The sequence below is a fragment of the Poecilia reticulata genome, chromosome 12 (assembly GCF_904066995.2).
Source record: "Poecilia reticulata chromosome 12, P_reticulata-male-v2, whole genome shotgun sequence".
NCBI lineage: Eukaryota > Metazoa > Chordata > Actinopteri > Cyprinodontiformes > Poeciliidae > Poecilia > Poecilia reticulata.
In genome coordinates, this window is record NC_088841.1 from 27,066,757 (window position 1) to 27,085,779 (window position 19,023).

At 45.7% G+C, this 19,023-nt stretch overlaps 2 protein-coding genes across 21 annotated transcripts; both read left to right on the forward strand.

The window, feature by feature from the left end:
• The first annotated feature begins 1,005 nt into the window (after positions 1-1,005).
• On the forward strand, positions 1,006-3,686 carry dpm2 (dolichyl-phosphate mannosyltransferase subunit 2, regulatory). Of its 18 annotated transcripts, none has more exons than XM_081614120.1 (7): positions 1,834-1,898; positions 1,992-2,092; positions 2,142-2,257; positions 2,317-2,386; positions 2,436-2,573; positions 2,680-2,782; positions 2,964-3,686. In XM_081614120.1, the coding sequence occupies exons 1-7, from the start codon at positions 1,868-1,870 to the stop codon at positions 3,017-3,019; spliced, it is 615 nt and encodes a 204-aa protein (XP_081470246.1). In that variant the 5' UTR covers positions 1,834-1,867; the 3' UTR covers positions 3,020-3,686. The 18 variants fall into 18 exon arrangements, with proteins under 18 accessions (XP_008423048.1, XP_081470250.1, XP_081470252.1 ...); XM_081614119.1 differs by having other exon boundaries at positions 2,142-2,247; positions 2,307-2,386; XM_081614124.1 differs by having other exon boundaries at positions 1,160-1,898; positions 1,992-2,247; positions 2,307-2,386.
• Positions 3,687-6,420: 2,734 nt separating this feature from the next.
• Positions 6,421-18,223, forward strand: pip5kl1 (phosphatidylinositol-4-phosphate 5-kinase-like 1). Of its 3 annotated transcripts, none has more exons than XM_081613326.1 (10): positions 6,421-6,743; positions 8,231-8,483; positions 12,718-12,768; positions 12,840-12,994; positions 13,328-13,452; positions 13,550-13,584; positions 14,646-14,701; positions 14,779-15,006; positions 15,111-15,273; positions 15,832-18,223. In XM_081613326.1, the coding sequence occupies exons 2-10, from the start codon at positions 8,274-8,276 to the stop codon at positions 16,318-16,320; spliced, it is 1,512 nt and encodes a 503-aa protein (XP_081469452.1). In that variant the 5' UTR covers positions 6,421-6,743; positions 8,231-8,273; the 3' UTR covers positions 16,321-18,223. The 3 variants fall into 3 exon arrangements, with proteins under 3 accessions (XP_081469452.1, XP_081469451.1, XP_081469453.1); XM_081613325.1 differs by having other exon boundaries at positions 8,274-8,483; XM_081613327.1 differs by having other exon boundaries at positions 6,430-6,743; positions 8,274-8,483; positions 14,779-14,891.
• The last annotated feature ends 800 nt before the right edge of the window (positions 18,224-19,023 follow it).

Consider the following 19,023-nt stretch of genomic DNA (forward strand, 5'->3'; position numbering starts at 1 on the left):
TCATTTTGGCTCCTGGTTAATAATCTGTTTACTGCTGAGCCGCATCATGTAGCTGAAAGGCTAACTGTCTTTAGCCATTTGTTTGTACGGAATCACAGAGGTGCCACAACAAAGAGGAGATGATATATTTTAAAAGGAAACATTTGTAGTTTGTGTTTTATTGTTTAATAATTCCTGTGGTGAGTTATTTTAGCAACATATTATTTTTATTATTATACATTTATTCTTTTTGTGGCACTCTTGGGGTTCCATACAGAATCCTCTACAGCCAGACTGACGTCTTTAGGGAAAGTTTTTCTGCTGGATCAGAAACGCTTGTTAGTTTTTGCTGCTCGGTTTTCATCCAAACTCCGTCTTCATGTCTGTGGTTCTGTTGGGCCCGGAACCAGCTGCTGCTCCAGAACCAAGCCCAGACGGATGGAAACGGACCTGAACGGGTTGGTTGGTCACATGTTTCTCGTCGCTTTATGAAAAATATGTGATATTTATCGGCTCCGTCTGACCCAGATAGATGCTCCGGGTCAGAATCAGCTGGTTCTGGTTCTGGTTCTGACTGGATCTTAAAGCTTTATACTGTATTTTAGACAAAACGTCCTTCACACGTGTTGTTTTTACACATAAAGTGTTTATTTTTATTTTGGTGAAAAGGGTTTTAATAGTGATTTGAATGAATGACATCATGATTCATGTGTTGATGTGTTTGGTGAAGGGATGAATGATTTATTTCATGTTTTTATTCAACGTAAACGGTCATTCTGGGTAAATTTACGGTTGTTTTTGTTATTAATGTTCAGATTTTAACTATTCACAGTTGTTATTGTGAGACTTTATCTGCTCGTTTTGTACATAAACATCAAATAAAGCTGTGAAAGTTTTATTTATGTCCAGAACTTTTCCACATTTTGTTATTTTTCATCTTTTGAGTATGATGCGGATTATTTTTATTTTATTTTTTGTAACTAAAACTGAAAATCAAACTTTTTTTATACATCTAAACGAATCTTTAGCGGATGGCGGTGAAGTTGCACCGTGCAACCGTTAGGGGGCGACAGAAACCTGAGCACTTCCGGTAGGTTTAGGAGGAGAAGAAGAAGAAGAAGAACGAAGCCGGAAGTATCGCCAAATAATCCTTCGCTACGTGTCTGTAAACATGGTAAGAAATACAAATAAAACGATAATCGAACATTTATGGTCAAAGGCAGATTTAAAATGAAATTTTAGCGTTTAATGTGCGACCGGAAGTTCCGGAGGTGAAGCATGAAGATAGAGTTTATTTTAACTTGTAGCCTCGCATTAACTGTAAATGTGATTTAGTGTTATACACTCTTATTTTATAGTTGTAATAATTGTGTTGGTTTCAGTCTTAAGTGACGATTTGAAGCTAATTATTTGCGAATCGTTTCTGATTGATTTGTTCGTGTGACTTTCTTTCTCTGTTCAGACAATTTTTATTTATTTGTTGAAAATATCAACAGATTTATGAAAGCCGTTTGACGCCGAATTCAAGAGGAAACGTCGTTTGCTCAGAAAATATGTTTTATGATCACATTCTGACACAAAAATCAGGTTTTTGTCTAAAATCTTCAATTATTTGTAGGGAGTCCCGGACTGGACGGAACCAACGTGAGACAGAAAATGAGGGAGGACAAAACGGAACATTTAGCAGTTGCACCTGCTGATGTTTATGATTCTGTTCGGCGAAATAATTTCATTAATATTCAGATTCAAGAAAATAATGACATTAAAGAGTTTTAATCTAATTTCTTACAACTTGGATGTTTCTGTTAAATTGTCCCCTCAAGTCCCAGGTTGCTCCAGGTTTTCTCCATGTGTCCCAGGTTTCTCCAGGTTTTTCCAGGTTTTCTCCATGTGTCCCAGGTTACTCCAGGTTTTTCCAGGTTTTCTCCATGTTTTTTCCATGTGTCCCAGGTTTCTCCAGGTTTTCTCCATGTTTTCTCCATGTGTCCCAGGTTTCTCCAGGTTTTCTCCAGGTTTTCTCCATGTGTCCCAGGTTTCTCCAGGTTTTCTCCATGTGTCCCAGGTTTCTCCAGGTTTTCTCCATGTTTTCTCCATGTGTCCCAGGTTTCTCCAGGTTTTCTCCATGTGTCCCAGGTTTTTCCAGGTTTCTCCATGTGTCCCAGGTTTCTCCATGTGTCCCAGGTTTTTCCAGGTTTCTCCATGTGTCCCAGGTTTTTCCAGGTTTCTCCATGTGTCCCAGGTTTTTCCAGGTTTCTCCATGTGTCCCAGGTTTTTCCAGGTTTCTCCATGTGTCCCAGGTTACTCCAGGTTTTCTCCATGTGTCCCAGGTTTCTCCAGGTTTTCTCCATGTGTCCCAGGTTACTCCAGGTTTCTCCAGGTTTTCTCCATGTGTCCCAGGTTACTCCAGGTTTTCTCCATGTGTCCCAGGTTTTTCCAGGTTTCTCCATGTGTCCCAGGTTTCTCCATGTGTCCCAGGTTTCTCCATGTGTTTGCTGTGTTTCCAGGCTACCGGAGCGGATCAGGCGGTCGGGATGAGCCTGGTTCTGTTCAGCCTGCTGCTCTTCTCGTATTACACCGTCTGGGTCATCGTTCTGGTACCGGACCTGATCCTGTTGTTATCATTCTAAACGGCTAATTACTGGATGTTATTACCATGTTATTACCATGTTATTACACGTTTCTGTCTTCGTGTTTCTGCAGCCGTTCGTCGACGGACGCCACGTCCTTCACAGATATTTCCTTCCTCGGGAATATTCGGTCATCCTGCCTGGAGTCGCTGCGGTGCTGCTGCTGCTCTGCATAGGTCAGAGGTCGTGTCTGGTTCTGATAATCAGTGAATAAAACGTCACATTTGGTTTTTAATGAGCACAACTGCATGTTTCAGTTTCAGAATAAAAGCCCAAACTGATGCAGGAATCGGATTTTTTTTTCTCGGTTCTGAAGGTTTTTTTTTTTGGGTCTCATGTTCTGTTTGGGTCCAACAGGAACCTTCACCGCCGTCATCCTGTGGAAAAACCGCAAACCGAAGAAAACCGACTGAGTTCAGCAGGTTTGGTTTCCTGAGGAACTCTGGCTCCCCCTGGCGGCCATCTTGAGGAACTCTGACTCCCCCTGGCGGCCATCTTGAGGAACTCTGGCTCCCCCTGGCGGCCGCCCTGAGGAACTCTGGCTCCCCCTGGCGGCCATCTTGAGGAACTCTGGCTCCCCCTGGCGGCCATCTTGAGGAGCTCTGGCCGCCCTGAGGAACTCTGGCTCCCCCTGGCGGCCATCTTGAGGAACTCTGGCTCCCCCTGGCGGCCATCTTGAGGAACTCTGGCTCCCCCTGGCGGCCATCTTGAGGAGCTCTGGCCGCCCTGAGGAACTCTGGCTCCCCCTGGCGGCCATCTTGAGGAACTCTGGCTCCCTCTGGCGGCCATCTTGAGGAACTCTGACTCCCCCTGGCGGCCATTTTGAGGAACTCTGACTCCCCCTGGCGGCCATCTTGAGGAACTCTGACTCCCCCTGGCGGCCATCTTGAGGAACTCTGGCTCCCCCTGGCGGCCATCTTGAGGATCTCTGGCTCCCCCAGGGGGCCATCTTGAGGAACTCTGGCTCCCCCTGGCGGCCATCTTGAGGAACTCTGGCTCCCCCTGGCGGCCGCCCTCTGTCCCGATGACGTCACAGTCCAGGAAACGTGAAACTGATTGAACAATGAGGAAATGCGTAAATATTCGTTGCCATGGAAACGGCTTTCTATAAGCGCAGGAGTGAATTTGTGACCAGATGGTTTCACTTTTGTTTACATTGAATTAAAATAAAAATGTTTTGCTCCTTAAAATTATTCGTCTAAATGTTTCGGATCAAACAAAAAACAACAAACTCTGTGAGAAAGTATTTAAAAATATGCCACATCTGCTTTTAAAGCTTATTTTAAATGAATTTAGATGCATTTATTAAATTTATTCCTCAATAAATGCAGATTTTTAAACTTTACGTTATTTTTCTCTCTTATTCTAACAAACATAAAATACACAAGTTTATCTTTAAATCAGAAGTAAACAGATTTTATTTGTTTTTAAAAATGCGCCTGTGGTGCAATACCACCTCCGTCCGGATGGGGGCAGCAGATCCACAGCGATACCCCTGTAGAAAACCTGAAACCACAGATTAAAAACCGGACGTTTCCAGGTGAGAATGACGTGGATTTATGTTTAAATTAGGACTGAAACGATTAACCGGATTAATTATTAAAACTACAAACATTTTGCATAAATAAGTTGAAGAAGAAACTAAATTCAAAAAAAAAAAAATATTAGTATTATTATGAAAAAGTGAAGTTTAAGAAACTGGAAAATCTTAAATAAATAAAACAAATCAGCACTAAAATTGTAAGTAAATCAGAATAACTATTTACTTCCTGAATATTTAAAGTAGAAAGCAGGAGTTTCATTAAGTTTAAAGTCCGGAACCAGCGGAACCAGCTGCTGCTGGTTCTGATCAGGTGTTCCGCCCAGAAAACGGACTGAAATGTGAGCGAAGAGGAAACTTTAGAGATATTAGTAACATTACCTCGTTTCTCAGCCATGTGGTCCCTGAAACGGTGGGTTTTATTTAGCAAATTACTTTAAATAAATGCGGTTTTTACACCTTTATTGACACGTAATGAGCCGAACGTTCTTCAGTCCGTGTCTGTTTGAAATTCTCTGCTTTGTCTTTTGATGCCATAATAATTTGACAACCGAATTAATGAAAGAAAGTTGATAAAAACATAACTTCTATCGGCTCGTTGCTCAGCAGTCGCCTGTCGGTTGGTGGGAATTTACCTTGGTGGTTCCTCCATCTGACACCTGTGTAAATATAACAATATAAATGGGTCGAATAGCATAAATAAATAATGTTTCTAGCTCCGTATTTGTTCACTAAAGCTGATGTTGGGTTTTGTCAACATAAAGCTCATTGTTAATCATCAATATTTGTTTGGTAGATCATTTCTTGAGAAGGTTGCAAATAATCAGTAGGATAATATTTGAGGGGAATACAGGGGAGGGGGGGGCATACATCCCTGAGCTAACTTTGAGAAATAAAGACTTTAAAGTGAAATAACTTTTTCTACATAACCAGAATAGCTCCATGAACTGCTGGTATAAGTTTTATATCGATAGGATAATATTTAAGGGAATAGAGGGGGGAATGCATATCGTGACAGACTGGAAATCCATATAGCCCAATAACGCATCCATGTGCTAATTTGAAGAATTAAAGAGTTAAGAGTGAAATAACTTTTTCTACATAACCAGAATAGTTCCATGAACTGCTGGTATAAGTTTTAAATCACTATAATAATATTTAAGGGAATAGAGGGGGGAATGCATATCGTGGCAGGCTGGAAACCCATATAGCCCAATAACGCATCCATGTGCTAATTTGAAGAATTACAGTTTTAAGAGTGAAATAACTTTTTCTACATAACCAGAATAGCTCCATGAACTGCTGGTATAAGTTTTAAATCACTATAATAATATTTTGGGGAACAGAGGGGGGGATGCATATCGTGGCAGGCTGGAAACCCATTTAGCCAAAACATGCATCCCTGTTGTGCTAATTGTGGGAAATAAAGACTTTAGAGTGAAATAACGTTTTCTACATAATCTGAGTAGCTCCATGAACTGCTGGTACAAGTTTTAAATCACTATAATAATATTTTGGGGAACAGAGGGGGGGATGCATTTTGTGGCAGGCTGGAGTCCATATGGCCAAAACATGCATCCATGTGCTAATTTGAAGAATTAAAGAGTTTAGAGTGAAACAACTTTTTCTACATAACCAGAATAGCTCCATGAACTGCTGGTATAAGTTTTATATCGATAGGGTAATATTTGAGGGCAATAGAGGGGGGGATGCATATCGTGGCAGGCTGGAAACCCATATAGCCAAAACATGCATCCATGTGCTAATTTGAAGAATTACAGTTTTAAGAGTGAAATAACTTTTTCTACATAACCAGAATAGTTCCATGAACTGCTGGTATAAGTTTTAAATCACTATAATAATATTTTGGGGAACAGAGGGGGGGATGCATATCGTGGCAGGCTGGAAACCCATTTAGCCAAAACATGCATCCCTGTTGTGCTAATTGTGGGAAATAAAGAGCTGAAAGGATTTAATCTCTTCTACGTAACGACACTTGTTCTCTGAGCTAAAGCTACAAGTTTCACATCAACAAGACGGATGCAAATATATCCAGGTTCATAAATTAAAATGTATTCCCTCCTTTTATTAAGAGACTAGAAAGTTATGATGTAAAATGTTCTACATAACGGGTCTCTGTGTTTTAACGCCTTTAAGTTATTATGGCATCAAAAGACAAAGCAGAGAATTTCAAACAGACACGGACTGAAGAACGTTCGGCTCATTACGTGTCAATAAAGGTGTAAAAACCGCATTTATTTAAAGTAATTTGCTAAATAAAACTCACCGTTTCAGGGACCACATGGCTATTTCACTCCGTTTTCACGTCAATATGCGCGCTCCCGCGACAGGGGACGCGCGTTTCTGGGCAGGTACCGGCTCTGGGCGGAACACGTGTCCGCCCAGCTGGACCGGGCTTTTAATTTGAAGGGACGCTGCTGGTGTGGAGCCGGAGCCCATCATCAGCCCGCAGAGCCAGTCGGTGTCAGGGTCTGGGTGTGACCGGATCCAGGATCAGTCCGGTCCGGCTGCGGCGCATGAAGCCAGAGACACCGGACCGAACCGGAACCAGCGGAACCAGCAGAACCCAGTCTGAGGTGAGAAAAATGAGTCTTTCTGCTCTCATAGATTTATTTATAATTTGAAAACGCGCAGATCATTTGGATGTTTCTGATTGGCTGGGAGTGATGCTGACCTGCTGACTCCAGGTCCGGACCGAGCCGAACCCAGCCGAACCGCCCGCCGGAGCTTTGTTAGTCAAATGAAGGCTGCGACGAGCTGCGCAGCAGAAAAGTTACACTGTAAAACATGAGCAGCAAGTTATTTTATTCATTCATTTAAACATCGCAGCTTTAAGCTAAACACCTGAATGTCAGGCTAAGTGTTTAGCTTAGCTTAGCTAAACACTTAGACGTGTTTTATTATTACAGCTTTTTTTGTTGTTTAATTTTTCTTTCAGGATTTAAACAAAAAGCCAAAAATATAAAAACCAAACATGGAGAAAAATATTCATCCTTTCTGGTGATGAAGCTGTTCAGCTACACAGCTACGCTAACTTTAGCTAAACGAAGCTTTTATAAAGTCAAACACACCTGGACGTCTGCTTCCTGTGTAGGCTAGCATGCAGGCTAGCATGTAGGCTAGCATGCAGGCTAGCATGTAGGCTAGCCTGCAGGCTAGCATGTACACTAGCATGTAGGCTAGCCTGCAGGCTAGCTTGTACACTAGCATATACACTAGTATGTAGGCTAGCCTGCAGGCTAGCATGTACACTAGCATGTAGGCTAGCCTGCAGGCTAGCATGTACACTAGCATGTACACTAGCATGTACACTAGCATGTACACTAGCATGTACACTAGCATGTACACTAGCATGTAGGCTAGCCTGCAGGCTAGCTTGTACACTAGCATATACACTAGTATGTAGGCTAGCCTGCAGGCTAGCATGTACACTAGCATGTAGGCTAGCCTGCAGGCTAGCATGTACACTAGCATGTACACTAGTATGTTGGCTAGCCTGCAGGCTAGCATGTACACTAGCATATACACTAGTATGTTGGCTAGCCTGCAGGCTAGCATGTACACTAGCATGTACACTAGTATGTTGGCTAGCCTGCAGGCTAGCTTGTACACTAGCATATACACTAGTATGTAGGCTAGCCTGCAGGCTAGCATGTACACTAGCATGTAGGCTAGCCTGCAGGCTAGCATGTACACTAGTATGTTGGCTAGCCTGCAGGCTAGCATGTACACTAGCATATACACTAGTATGTTGGCTAGCCTGCAGGCTAGCATGTACACTAGCATGTACACTAGTATGTTGGCTAGCCTGCAGGCTAGCATGTAGCATGACCTTTGACCCCCCCAGGTGTCTGGGAACCGGACCGGTTCTGCTGGTCTGTGTTCCTCCTGGTAGCTCTAACGTTGGGGATGAACCAATCAGACGCAGAGGGAGCAGTGACATCATCAGCGGTTATTTAAAGGGCCAGTCGCCTCGGCTCATCAGGCGCCGCTGAGCTTTCATCCCATTGTGCTGGTCGCCATGGCAACCCAGTTGCAGCCTCTGTGTCTTTGATTTGTGCAGAAAGCTTCCGGCGCCTCATGCTGCTTCTCTGCTCTCTGCCCAGATGGAGCCGCCTGGACGCCTGCAGCAGCCGCCGCCGCCGCCGCCGCCGGCGCCGCGATCCGGCACGGTGAGGCAGCGGCGGCGCTGGGGCGGCCTGAGGCAGCGGTGGAAACTCCTGGGGCTGTTCGAGATCGACCAGCAGCACGACTTCCACGGCCTGACCTGCAGGATGAAGGAGGGCCTGGCAGCCGCCACACACACACCGCCAGCGGTGAGTCGGCAGCATCATGCCTGGTGGAGAGGGACGCCGCCTGGTGGCTCCCCAAGCCGGCCCGGAGGTCAGAGGTCAGCAGCCTTCATGTTCTGGTGTCAGATCAGTTCAGGTTAAATCAGTTCAGTTCAGTTTGGTTCAGTTCAGATTGGTTCAGTTCAGATTAAATCAGTTCAGTTCAGTTTGGTTCAGTTCAGTTCAGTTTGGTTCAGTTCGGTTCAGTTCAGTTTGGTTTGGTTCAGTTCAGTTTGGTTCAGTTCAGTTCAGTTCAGTTCAGCTCAGTTCAGTTCGTTTCAGATCAGTTCAGTGTAAATCAGTTCAGTTCAGTTTAAATCAGTTCAGTTTAAATCAGTTCAGTTTAAATCAGTTCAGTTCAGTTTAAATCAGTTCAGTTCAGTTTAAATCAATTCAGTTCAGTTCAGTTCAGATTGGTTTGGTTCAGTTCAGTTTGGTTCAGTTCAGTTCAGTTCAGCTCAGTTCAGTTCGTTTCAGATCAGTTCAGTGTAAATCAGTTCAGTTCAGTTTAAATCAGTTCAGTTCAGTTTAAATCAGTTCAGTTCAGTTTAAATCAGTTCAGTTCAGTTTAAATCAGTTCAGTTCAGTTCAGTTTGGTTTGGTTCAGTTCAGTTTGGTTTGGTTCAGTTCAGTTTGGTTCAGTTCAGTTTGGTTTGGTTCAGTTCAGTTTGGTTCAGTTCAGTTCAGCTCAGTTCAGTTCGTTTCAGATCAGTTCAGTGTAAATCAGTTCAGTTCAGTTTAAATCAGTTCAGTTCAGTTTAAATCAGTTCAGTTCAGTTTAAATCAATTCAGTTCAGTTCAGTTCAGATTGGTTTGGTTCAGTTCAGTTTGGTTCAGTTCAGTTCAGTTCAGTTCAGTTCAGCTCAGTTCAGTTCGTTTCAGATCAGTTCAGTGTAAATCAGTTCAGTTCAGTTTAAATCAGTTCAGTTCAGTTTAAATCAGTTCAGTTCAGTTTAAATCAGTTCAGTTCAGTTCAGTTTGGTTCAGTTCAGTTTGGTTTGGTTCAGTTCAGTTTGGTTCAGTTCAGTTCAGTTCAGCTCAGTTCAGTTCGTTTCAGATCAGTTCAGTGTAAATCAGTTCAGTTCAGTGTAAATCAGTTCAGTTCAGTTTAAATCAGTTCAGTTCAGTTTAAATCAGTTCAGTTCAGTTTAAATCAGTTCAGTTCAGTTTAAATCAGTTCAGTTCAGTTTAAATCAGTTCAGTTCAGTTCAGTTTGGTTTGGTTCAGTTCAGTTTGGTTTGGTTCAGTTCAGTTTGGTTCAGTTCAGTTTGGTTTGGTTCAGTTCAGTTTGGTTCAGTTCAGTTCAGTTCAGCTCAGTTCAGTTCGTTTCAGATCAGTTCAGTTTAAATCAGTTCAGTTCAGTTTAAATCAGTTCAGTTCAGTTTAAATCAGTTCAGTTCAGTTTAAATCAGTTCAGTTCAGTTCAGTTTAAATCAGTTCAGTTCGGTTCAGTTTAAATCAGTTCAGTTCAGTTCAGTTTAAATCAGTTCAGTTCAGTTCAGTTTAAATCAGTTCAGTTCCTCGTCTCTGGATCAGTCGAGTCAAACTGAATCAGTTGAAGGTGAATCTTGTTCGTGTTCCTGAACATTCGTCTCTAAAATGATTCCTTCTTCGTCACGTTTGCCGACTCTTCATAATCTACGCGGCGATTTGACCTCTGTGACCTCTGACCTCTGGCTTCATCCTGGCGCTGCTCCTCTCTCTGTCCGGTCGGTGAATCGATCCGAAGCTTTTCAATCTGCGCCGCGGCGCTAACAGCTTTCCAACGATTGATTATTGGATTTCTGAATGTGTGAGCAGGAAAAATCATCTCTTTAGTTTTCGGCTCAGAGGAAAACCAGCAGCAGAAACTGACCCCTCCCTGCTGCCGTAGTTCCCTTTGGCAGCAGGTCGGAGCGCCGCGACGCCTCAGCAGCTAACGGCCTGAACATCCAACTAAAGACGCTCTGCGTGTCAACGCTGCCGTCTCCTGGCAACCAAACAAGCCCTGAAACTGAGATGAGCAGGATGCTAACGTAGCAGGATGCTAACGTATCAGGATGCTAACGTATCAGGATGCTAACGTAGCAGGATGCTAACGTAGCAGGATGCTAACGTATCAGGATGCTAACGTAGCAGGATGCTAACGTATCAGGATGCTAACGTAGCAGGATGCTAACGTAGAGCAGCAGCTTCAGACACATTTAACAATCATTTATTATTAAAACCAGAATAATTATATTCAGTTTTTATGATTCTGAGACTTTGTGTTGAACAGGAGACGCCTGCTAATCCGCTAATAGCTGAGCTAGGTTTTACATTAGCGCTTTAGCATTTTTGCTAACGTTGAAAACATTTATTACTTTAGCTTCCAATGAACATAAAGGAATTACTTTCCTCTCGATGTTCTCCTTATGGGAACAAACATGGATGAATTTAGCGTGTTAGCGTTAGCATGTGTTCAGAACCATTTTGGTATACGCCTTTAGCGTTAGCATGTGTTCAGAACCATTTTGGTATACGCCTTTAGCGTTAGCATGTGTTCAGAACCATTTTGGTATACGCCTTTAGCGTTAGCATGTGTTCAGAACCATTTTGGTATACGCCTTTAGCGTTAGCATGTGTTCAGAACCATTTTGGTATACGCCTTTAGCGTTAGCATGTGTTCAGAACCATTTTGGTATACGCCTTTAGCGTTAGCATGTGTTCAGAACCATTTTGGTATACGCCTTTAGCGTTAGCATGTGTTCAGAACCATTCTGGTATACGCCTTTAGCATTAGCATGTGTTCAGAACCATTTTGGTATACGCCTTTGGCGTTAGCATGTGTTCAGAACCATTTTGGTATACGCCTTTAGCGTTAGCATGTGTTCAGAACCATTTTGGTATACGCCTTTAGCGTTAGCATGTGTTCAGAACCATTTTGGTATACGCCTTTAGCGTTAGCATGTGTTCAGAACCATTTTGGTATACGCCTTTAGCGTTAGCATGTGTTCAGAACCATTTTGGTATACGCCTTTAGCGTTAGCATGTGTTCAGAACCGTTTTGGTATACGCCTTTAGCGTTAGCATGTGTTCAGAACCGTTTTGGTATACGCCTTTAGCGTTAGCATGTGTTCAGAACCATTTTTGGTATACGCCTTTAGCGTTAGCATGTGTTCAGAACCATTTTTGGTATACGCCTTTAGCGTTAGCATGTGTTCAGAACCATTTTGGTATACGCCTTTAGCGTTAGCATGTGTTCAGAACCATTTTGGTATACGCCTTTAGCGTTAGCATGTGTTCAGAACCATTTTGGTATACGCCTTTAGCGTTAGCATGTGTTCAGAACCATTTTGGTATACGCCTTTAGCGTTAGCATGTGTTCAGAACCATTTTGGTATACGCCTTTAGCGTTAGCATGTGTTCAGAACCATTTTGGTATACGCCTTTAGCGTTAGCATGTGTTCAGAACCATTTTGGTATACGCCTTTAGCGTTAGCATGTGTTCAGAACCATTTTGGTATACGCCTTTAGCATTAGCATGTGTTCAGAACCATTTTGGTATACGCCTTTAGCGTTAGCATGTGTTCAGAACCATTTTGGTATACGCCTTTAGCGTTAGCATGTGTTCAGAACCATTTTGGTATACGCCTTTAGCGTTAGCAGAACCAGTGTTCATTGGGATGCTTTAGCATTAGCGTGAAGGTTCAAACATTTCAACCTGGATGGACAGTATTTATGTTAGCTTTGTGAATTAGCCGCAGATTGGTTCATTAGCATGCTAGCGACGTGGTGAAGCTCTGAGCTCCAGCTTCATTCTGTGAGCAGAAGAATAAATAAACGATCCTGACAGGAAGTAAAATCTGATCCAGGTTCAGCCGTGAGCCTGGAGCCGACCGGCTTCCTGTTGCTACAGAACAAACAGAATTCCCGACCCGGTTCCGCTCGGGCCTAATCCCTGTGGCGCCCGGAGCGCCGACTCAGCAGGGAGCATTACGGCTCGGTCAGCGGCGCCGCCTCTGACATCACGGATCGCCACTGAGCCAGAAAACAAATTAAACGAGTCGCTGCAGAGATGGGTGGAGTTTGAAGGATTCCCTCTAGAGGTCTGTGTTGCAGCACCTCTGGAAATCCCTCTGACTGAAGACATTCTGTTGTTTTATGGCTCATGAGTTCCTGAACCTCCACTTCCCTGTAAAAGCAGGAACAGAAACAGATAAAACAACCTGAAGCAGATTGTGAATCTTTCCGTTTCCAGGACGACCTTTCAGACGACGACTTCAGGTCCAAGGTCACGCAGGTGCATCAGGTGAGGTCGGGCCGGCCGGCGGAACCTCGCGGCTCCGCAGGCGTCCCACACAGTTTGCCGTCTTTGTCCAGGACTTCTCCCTGGAGACGTTCGGCGGCCCGGTGTTCGCCGCTCTGCGCGCGTCGCTGGGGATCACGGAGGACGAGTATCTGCAGTCTCTGTGCTCGGAAAGCTGCTACCTGCAGTTCATCAGCAACTCCAAGAGCAAAGCCGACTTCTTCCTGACGTGAGTCTGCAGCTCGGTCAGCGGGGAACTGACCGCAGAGCAGCCGCATGCTAGCACTGTAGCATGCTAGCACTGTAGCATGCTAGCAAGGTTTTCAACCACTACAAAGTTATCAGCTAATGCTAACAAATAATGTCACTAGCATAGCTGCTAACGTTGGTCATTCTTAGCTATTGGACTTTTTTCAGATGTTTGTTGCTACAAGCTTATGAGCTAAAGTGAACAAAATAGCTTTTATTAGCGTAGTCGCTAACGTTAGTGTATGGTAACTTTGGTTAGCTATCATGCTAACAGTAGCAGGTGTTTATTGACTCTGTGTTTTTGAACCTTCAGAAATGATAAACGGTTTTTCCTGAAGACTCAAAACAAACGAGAGATTAAATTCCTTCTGTCCAACCTGAAGATTTACGTGGAGCATCTGAGGAAGTTCCCACACTCACTGCTGGTCAAGTTCTTAGGTACCTGACCTTTGACCTGACCTTTAGCCCCAAACAGCAGATGGAGGACGTTAAACATGATCCTGTGAACTCGATGATTCTCTTGTTTTCCTTTCAGGAGTCCACCGGATCCGGATCCCGCCCGGTCGGAAGGTAAAGATCCGTTTTGACCCGGTTCTCTGGTTCTGAACGTCAGGAACTGAGGAATCTTTAAACATTTCTCCTTGGAAAAAAGGGATTTGTTTCACTCCAAAATGTATCAAAACAAATTAAAATTCAGAAAACAAAATGTGATGTTTGTGTGAAAAACTTGCTAATGCTAACTGTGTTTTAACATCCAGGTTTAGTCAGTTTCTGCTAATGCTAACGCTAATGCTAACTGTATATTAGCATCCAGGTTTATTTTGACAGTTTCTGTTTCTGCTAATGCTAATGCTAACTGTGTTTTAACATCCAGGTTTATTTAGTCAGTTTCTGTTTCTGCTAATGCTAACGCTAACTGTGTTTTAACATCCAGGTTTATTTAATCAGTTTCTGCTAATGCTAACTCTAATGCTAACTGTATTTTAGCTTCAAGGTTATTTAGACAGTTTCTGTTTCTGCTAATGCTAACTGTGTTTTAGCATCCAGGTTTATTTAGTCAGTTTCTGTTTCTGCTAATGCTAACTGTGTTTTAGCATCCAGGTTTATTTAGTCAGTTTCTGCTTATGCTAACTGTGTTTTAACATCCAGGTTTATTTAGTCAGTTTCTGCTAATGCTAATGCTAACTGCGTTTTAACATCCAGGTTTATTTAGACAGTTTCTGTTTCTGCTAATGCTAACTGTGTTTTAGCATCCAGGTTTATTTAGTCAGTTTCTGTTTCTGCTAATGCTAACTGTGTTTTAGCATCCAGGTTTATTTAGTCAGTTTCTGTTTCTGCTAATGCTAACTGTGTTTTAGCATCCAGGTTTATTTAGTCAGTTTCTGTTTCTGCTAATGCTAACTGTGTTTTAACATCCAGGTTTATTTAGTCAGTTTCTGCTAATGCTAACGCTAATGCTAACTGTGTTTTAGCATCCAGGTTTATTTAGTCAGTTTCTGCTAATGCTAACTGTGTTTTAGCATCCAGGTTTATTTAGCCAGTTTCTTTTTCTTGTTCAGAAAAATTACCTGTAAATTAACTTTCTGAGGTTTTACCAACTGCTGGATCGTCTCACATTTTCTTCTTGGCAGAAATATTTCATCGTGATGCAGAGCGTCTTTTATCCGGACGAACGCATCAGCGCCCGGTGAGTCCGGACCGGTCCTGGTCCCGGTCGGCCCTGGTTCCGGTCGGGTCCAGTGACGCTGCCTGTGTTTTCTGCAGGTACGACATCAAGGGCTGCCAGGTGAGCCGGTGGACGGACCCGGCGCCGGACGGCAGCCAGATCATCGTGGTTCTGAAGGACCTGAACTTCGAAGGCCAGTTCATCACGCTGGGTGAGGAGGAGGAGCAAGGAGGAAGGTGCAGCGCGCCCCCTGCTGGGCACGCAGAGAACCGCTTCTATCCTCCAGAACCGACCCAGTCCAGTCTGAAAAGACCTGCTGGGTTCAGGTCTGGACTAGGCCACATGAAAATGTTCCAGAGGCTGGAGATCCAAACCGCCTGGTTCCGCTCTGACCCGGTCCGTGTGTGTGTGTGTGTGTGTGTGCGCGCAGAGCGGCAGCGCTCCTGGCTCCTCCAGCAGGTGGAGATCGACACCGGCTTCCTGGAGCGGCTCAACGTCCTGGACTACAGCCTCCTGCTGGCCCAGCAGCCGCTGCACCACGACGAGCGGAACCAGAACCTGTCCTTCGCCTCGCTCATCGTCAGAACCAAGAGGTCCGTCCGTCCGCTCTGCTGGTTCCGCTCACAGGGAGCTAAATCATTACCCAAACATTTAGCCGGCTAACATGCTAAGTAGTTAGCCAGCTAAATGTGTAGGTTACTAACTAGCTGAATATTTAGCTGGCTAACATGCTAAGTAGTTAGCCAGCAACATGCTAAGCAGTTAGCCATCTAAATGTGTAGTTTGCTAACTAGCTAAATGTGTAGTTTGCTAACTAACTAAATATTTAGCTGGCTAACATCCTAAGTAGTTAGCCAGATAAATGTGTAGTTTACCAACTAGCTAAATATTTAGCTGGTTAATTTGCTGAATAGTGAGGAAGCTAAGTATTGAGGCTGCTAAGCTAAACACTTAACTAGCTACATTGTTAGCTTGCTAGGAAGCTAAGTATTGGGGCTGCTAAGCTAAACACTTAACTAACTACATTGTTAGCTTGCTAGCCTCAGATCTACAGATGCAGATCTAGGGTTCTAGTTCTCGCTGCTCTATGGGCCCGGTTCTGTCCAGAGTCCTGTACAGTCCGCCTCACTTCCTGTCTGGTACCGTTCCAGGTCCGTGAACCCCGGGTCCAGTCCGATCCACGCCGGAGTCCCGGGAGCGGTTCCGGACGACGCCGACGCCGGACCGTCGCCGGAACCGGACTCGGGCTTGACGTCGTCGCAGGACCGAGACGACTCGACCCGGACGAGTCCGCGGGCCGCCGGGACCGGCGCCGACCCGCCCGACGTCCCGGACTTCCGGGCCCAGAACCGGCGGCTGCTGCCGAACCTGAAGAACCCGCTGCACGTCATCGACGGGCCGCAGCAGCGATACTTCATCGGCATCATCGACGTTTTCACCGCCTACGGCCTGAAGAAGCGGCTGGAGCATCTGTGGAAGCGCCTGAGGCATCATGGCCGCTCCTTCTCCACCGTCAGCCCGCAGGAGTACGGCGGCCGGCTGCGGCGGTGGGTGGAGAGCCACAGCGAGTAGGACCGGAACCACTGGACCGGAACCACTGGACCGGAACCACTGGACTGGACCGGGGCCACAGCGAGTAGGACCACTGGACCGGAACCACTGGACCGGGACCACTGGACCGGAGCCACTGGACCGGAACCACACGACTGGACCGGAACCACTGGACCGGAACCACTGGACCGGGACCACTGGACCGGAGCCACTGGACCGGAACCACACGACTGGACCGGAACCACTGGACTGGACCAGAACCACACGACTGGACCGGAACCACAGCGAGTAGGACCGGGCCGGAACCGCTGGACCGGAACCACTGGACCGGGACCACTGGACCGGAACCACTGGACCGGAACCACACGACTGGACCGGAACCACTGGACTGGACCGGAACCACTGGACTGGACCGGAACCACACGACTGGACCGGAACCACAGCGAGTAGGACCGGGCCGGAACCGCTGGACCGGAACCACTGGACCGGGACCACTGGACCGGAACCACTGGACCGGAACCACACGACTGGACCGGAACCACTGGACTGGACCGGAACCACTGGACTGGACCGGAACCACACGACTGGACCGGAACCACAGCGAGGACAACCGGAACCAGAACCACAGCGAGGACAACCGGAACCACTGGACTGGACCGGAACCACACGACTGGACCGGAACCACTGGACTGGACCGGAACCACTGGACTGGACCGGAACCACTGGACTGGACCGGAACCACACGACTGGACCGGAACCACATGACTGGACCGGAACCACACGACTGGACCGGAACCACAGCGAGGACAACCAGAACCACTGGACTGGACCAGAACCACTGGACTGGACCGGAACCACTGGACTGGACCGGAACCACTGGACTGGACTGCAACCACTGGACTGGACCAGAACCACTGGACTGGACCAGAACCACTTGACTGGACCGGAACCACACGACTGGACTGCAACCACTGGACTGGACCAGAACCACATGACTGGACCGGAACCACTGGATGGGACCGGAACCACTGGACTGGACCAGAACCACTGGACTGGACCGGAACCACATGACTGGACCGGAACCACTGGACTGGACCGTCGGCCTCCTCCAGCTCACAGAACCAGAACCGCCCAGCTGCCAGGTTCTGGTTTCCCAATGAAAACTCGTTACAGAAACTAAACCATCGTTCTGCATCAGGTCAAAGGTTAAAGGTCACGGCTGCTCTCCAGAAACAAGATGGCTGCCGGACTGAGGTCAGCAACGCCGAGACGTCATGACGACGTCCTCTGGGCCGAGCACCAGGCGTCAGTGATTGGACTAGACCAGAGGTGTCCAAAGTTGCGGCCCGGGCTCCATTTTTGGCCCTCAGGCTGATTCCTGCGGCCGCCAGCTGCAGATCTGGACTAGATTAGTGAGATTAGACCTTCCTAATCTAATCTGATGCTAATAAATGACTCTGTTGATCCCACAGGGAAACCAAGTCGCCACGGAGACCAGCGTAAACAGGAGCCGTTGTTCAGCACGAAGGTTTTCCATCTGCAGGCTAACCTGCTAATCCGGTCCGCCGTTGGTCTGCCGCTAGCTGCTAATAGCTCAATGCTAACTAGCTAGCTGGCTAGTTTTGGTTCGGTTCTGTTCAGGCTGCAGAATCGCCTGGATTTAGTTTGGCTAATACAGACAGAAACCGGCTGCTGATTGGCTGAAAACGAGCAGAGACAAAACAAAAATGGCCGACTGGTTTTATTGATTTTATTTACTGGAGCTGAAGCTTCAGCAGAATTCATGAACGACTTGAGATCCTGGATGTAAGTAAGTACACCCTGCTGCACGATGGGGTGTACTTACTTACTTACTTTTCCTCCCAGATGATGGTTTGGTTTCTGATCTGTGTGGTTTTCGGTTTTTCTGCTTTACAGAAACATGTTTTTATGATTAGTTTGGATTTTATTTCACGTTTTTTCGTCATAAATCTGTGTTTTTATGCAAACGGACCTGAAAGGCCTGCAGTCCAGTCCAAGAAACAAACGTTACATTTCTGCCTTCGATTAGCTTCACCAAAGGCCCCCAGCATGATGCTGCCTCTGCCGGCTTCCTGTCGCTCCGTTTCTTCCTCAGGGGTCCTGATCCGACCGGATCCCCTACAGGAAGTCATCCGTCTGTCTTTGACTTGTTTGTTTCTGTCCAGAACTGAACCCAATAGAACCCGGTTTGGATCCGGGTCAGAACCTCCAGCAGCTAGCACAGCTAGCAAAGCTAGCACAGCTAGCACTGCTAGCTCCACCTTCACCACCAAACGCCTCCCAGTCCTGAACCTGCAAAAACCGACGTAAATCTGATCTGACGCAGAGCTGAGCACGCTAATGCTAATGCGCTAATAGCAGAGCTAGTTTTATGTTTAGCAGTTTAGCTAAGTTTCCTAACAATTAGAGCACTTAGCTTCATCTAAATACCATGTTGGTGTAGCAGTTAGCTTTAGCTTCTGCTAAATAACATGTTGGTGTAGCACTTTAGCTTCTGCTAAATAACATGTTGGTGTAGCAGTTAGCTTTAGCTTCTGCTAAATAACATGTTGGTGTAGCACTTTAGCTTTAGCTTCTGCTAAATAACATGGTGTAGCACTTTAGCGTTAGCTTCTGCTAAATAACATGGTGTAGCACTTTAGCGTTAGCTTCTGCTAAATAACATAGTGTAGCACTTTAGTGTTAGCTTCTGCTAAATAACATGTTGGTGTAGGACGTTAGCTTTAGCTTCTGCTAAATAACATGGTGTAGCACTTTAGCTTTAGCTTCTG

Coding starts and splice junctions, on each gene's coding strand:
- dpm2 (XM_081614123.1), top strand. CDS start 1,679: ATGTTTATGATTCTGTTCGGCGAAATAATTTCATTAATATTCAGATTC. Junction 1,849..1,991: donor TGTGTCCCAGGTTTCTCCAG/GTTTTTCCAGGT, acceptor GGTTTTCTCCAG/GTTTTCTCCATGTGTCCCAG. Junction 2,042..2,141: donor GTTTTCTCCATGTGTCCCAG/GTTTCTCCAGGT, acceptor CATGTGTCCCAG/GTTTCTCCATGTGTCCCAGG.
- pip5kl1 (XM_081613325.1), top strand. CDS start 6,684: ATGAAGCCAGAGACACCGGACCGAACCGGAACCAGCGGAACCAGCAGA. Junction 12,995..13,327: donor AAAGCCGACTTCTTCCTGAC/GTGAGTCTGCAG, acceptor TTGAACCTTCAG/AAATGATAAACGGTTTTTCC. Junction 15,274..15,831: donor CTCATCGTCAGAACCAAGAG/GTCCGTCCGTCC, acceptor GTACCGTTCCAG/GTCCGTGAACCCCGGGTCCA.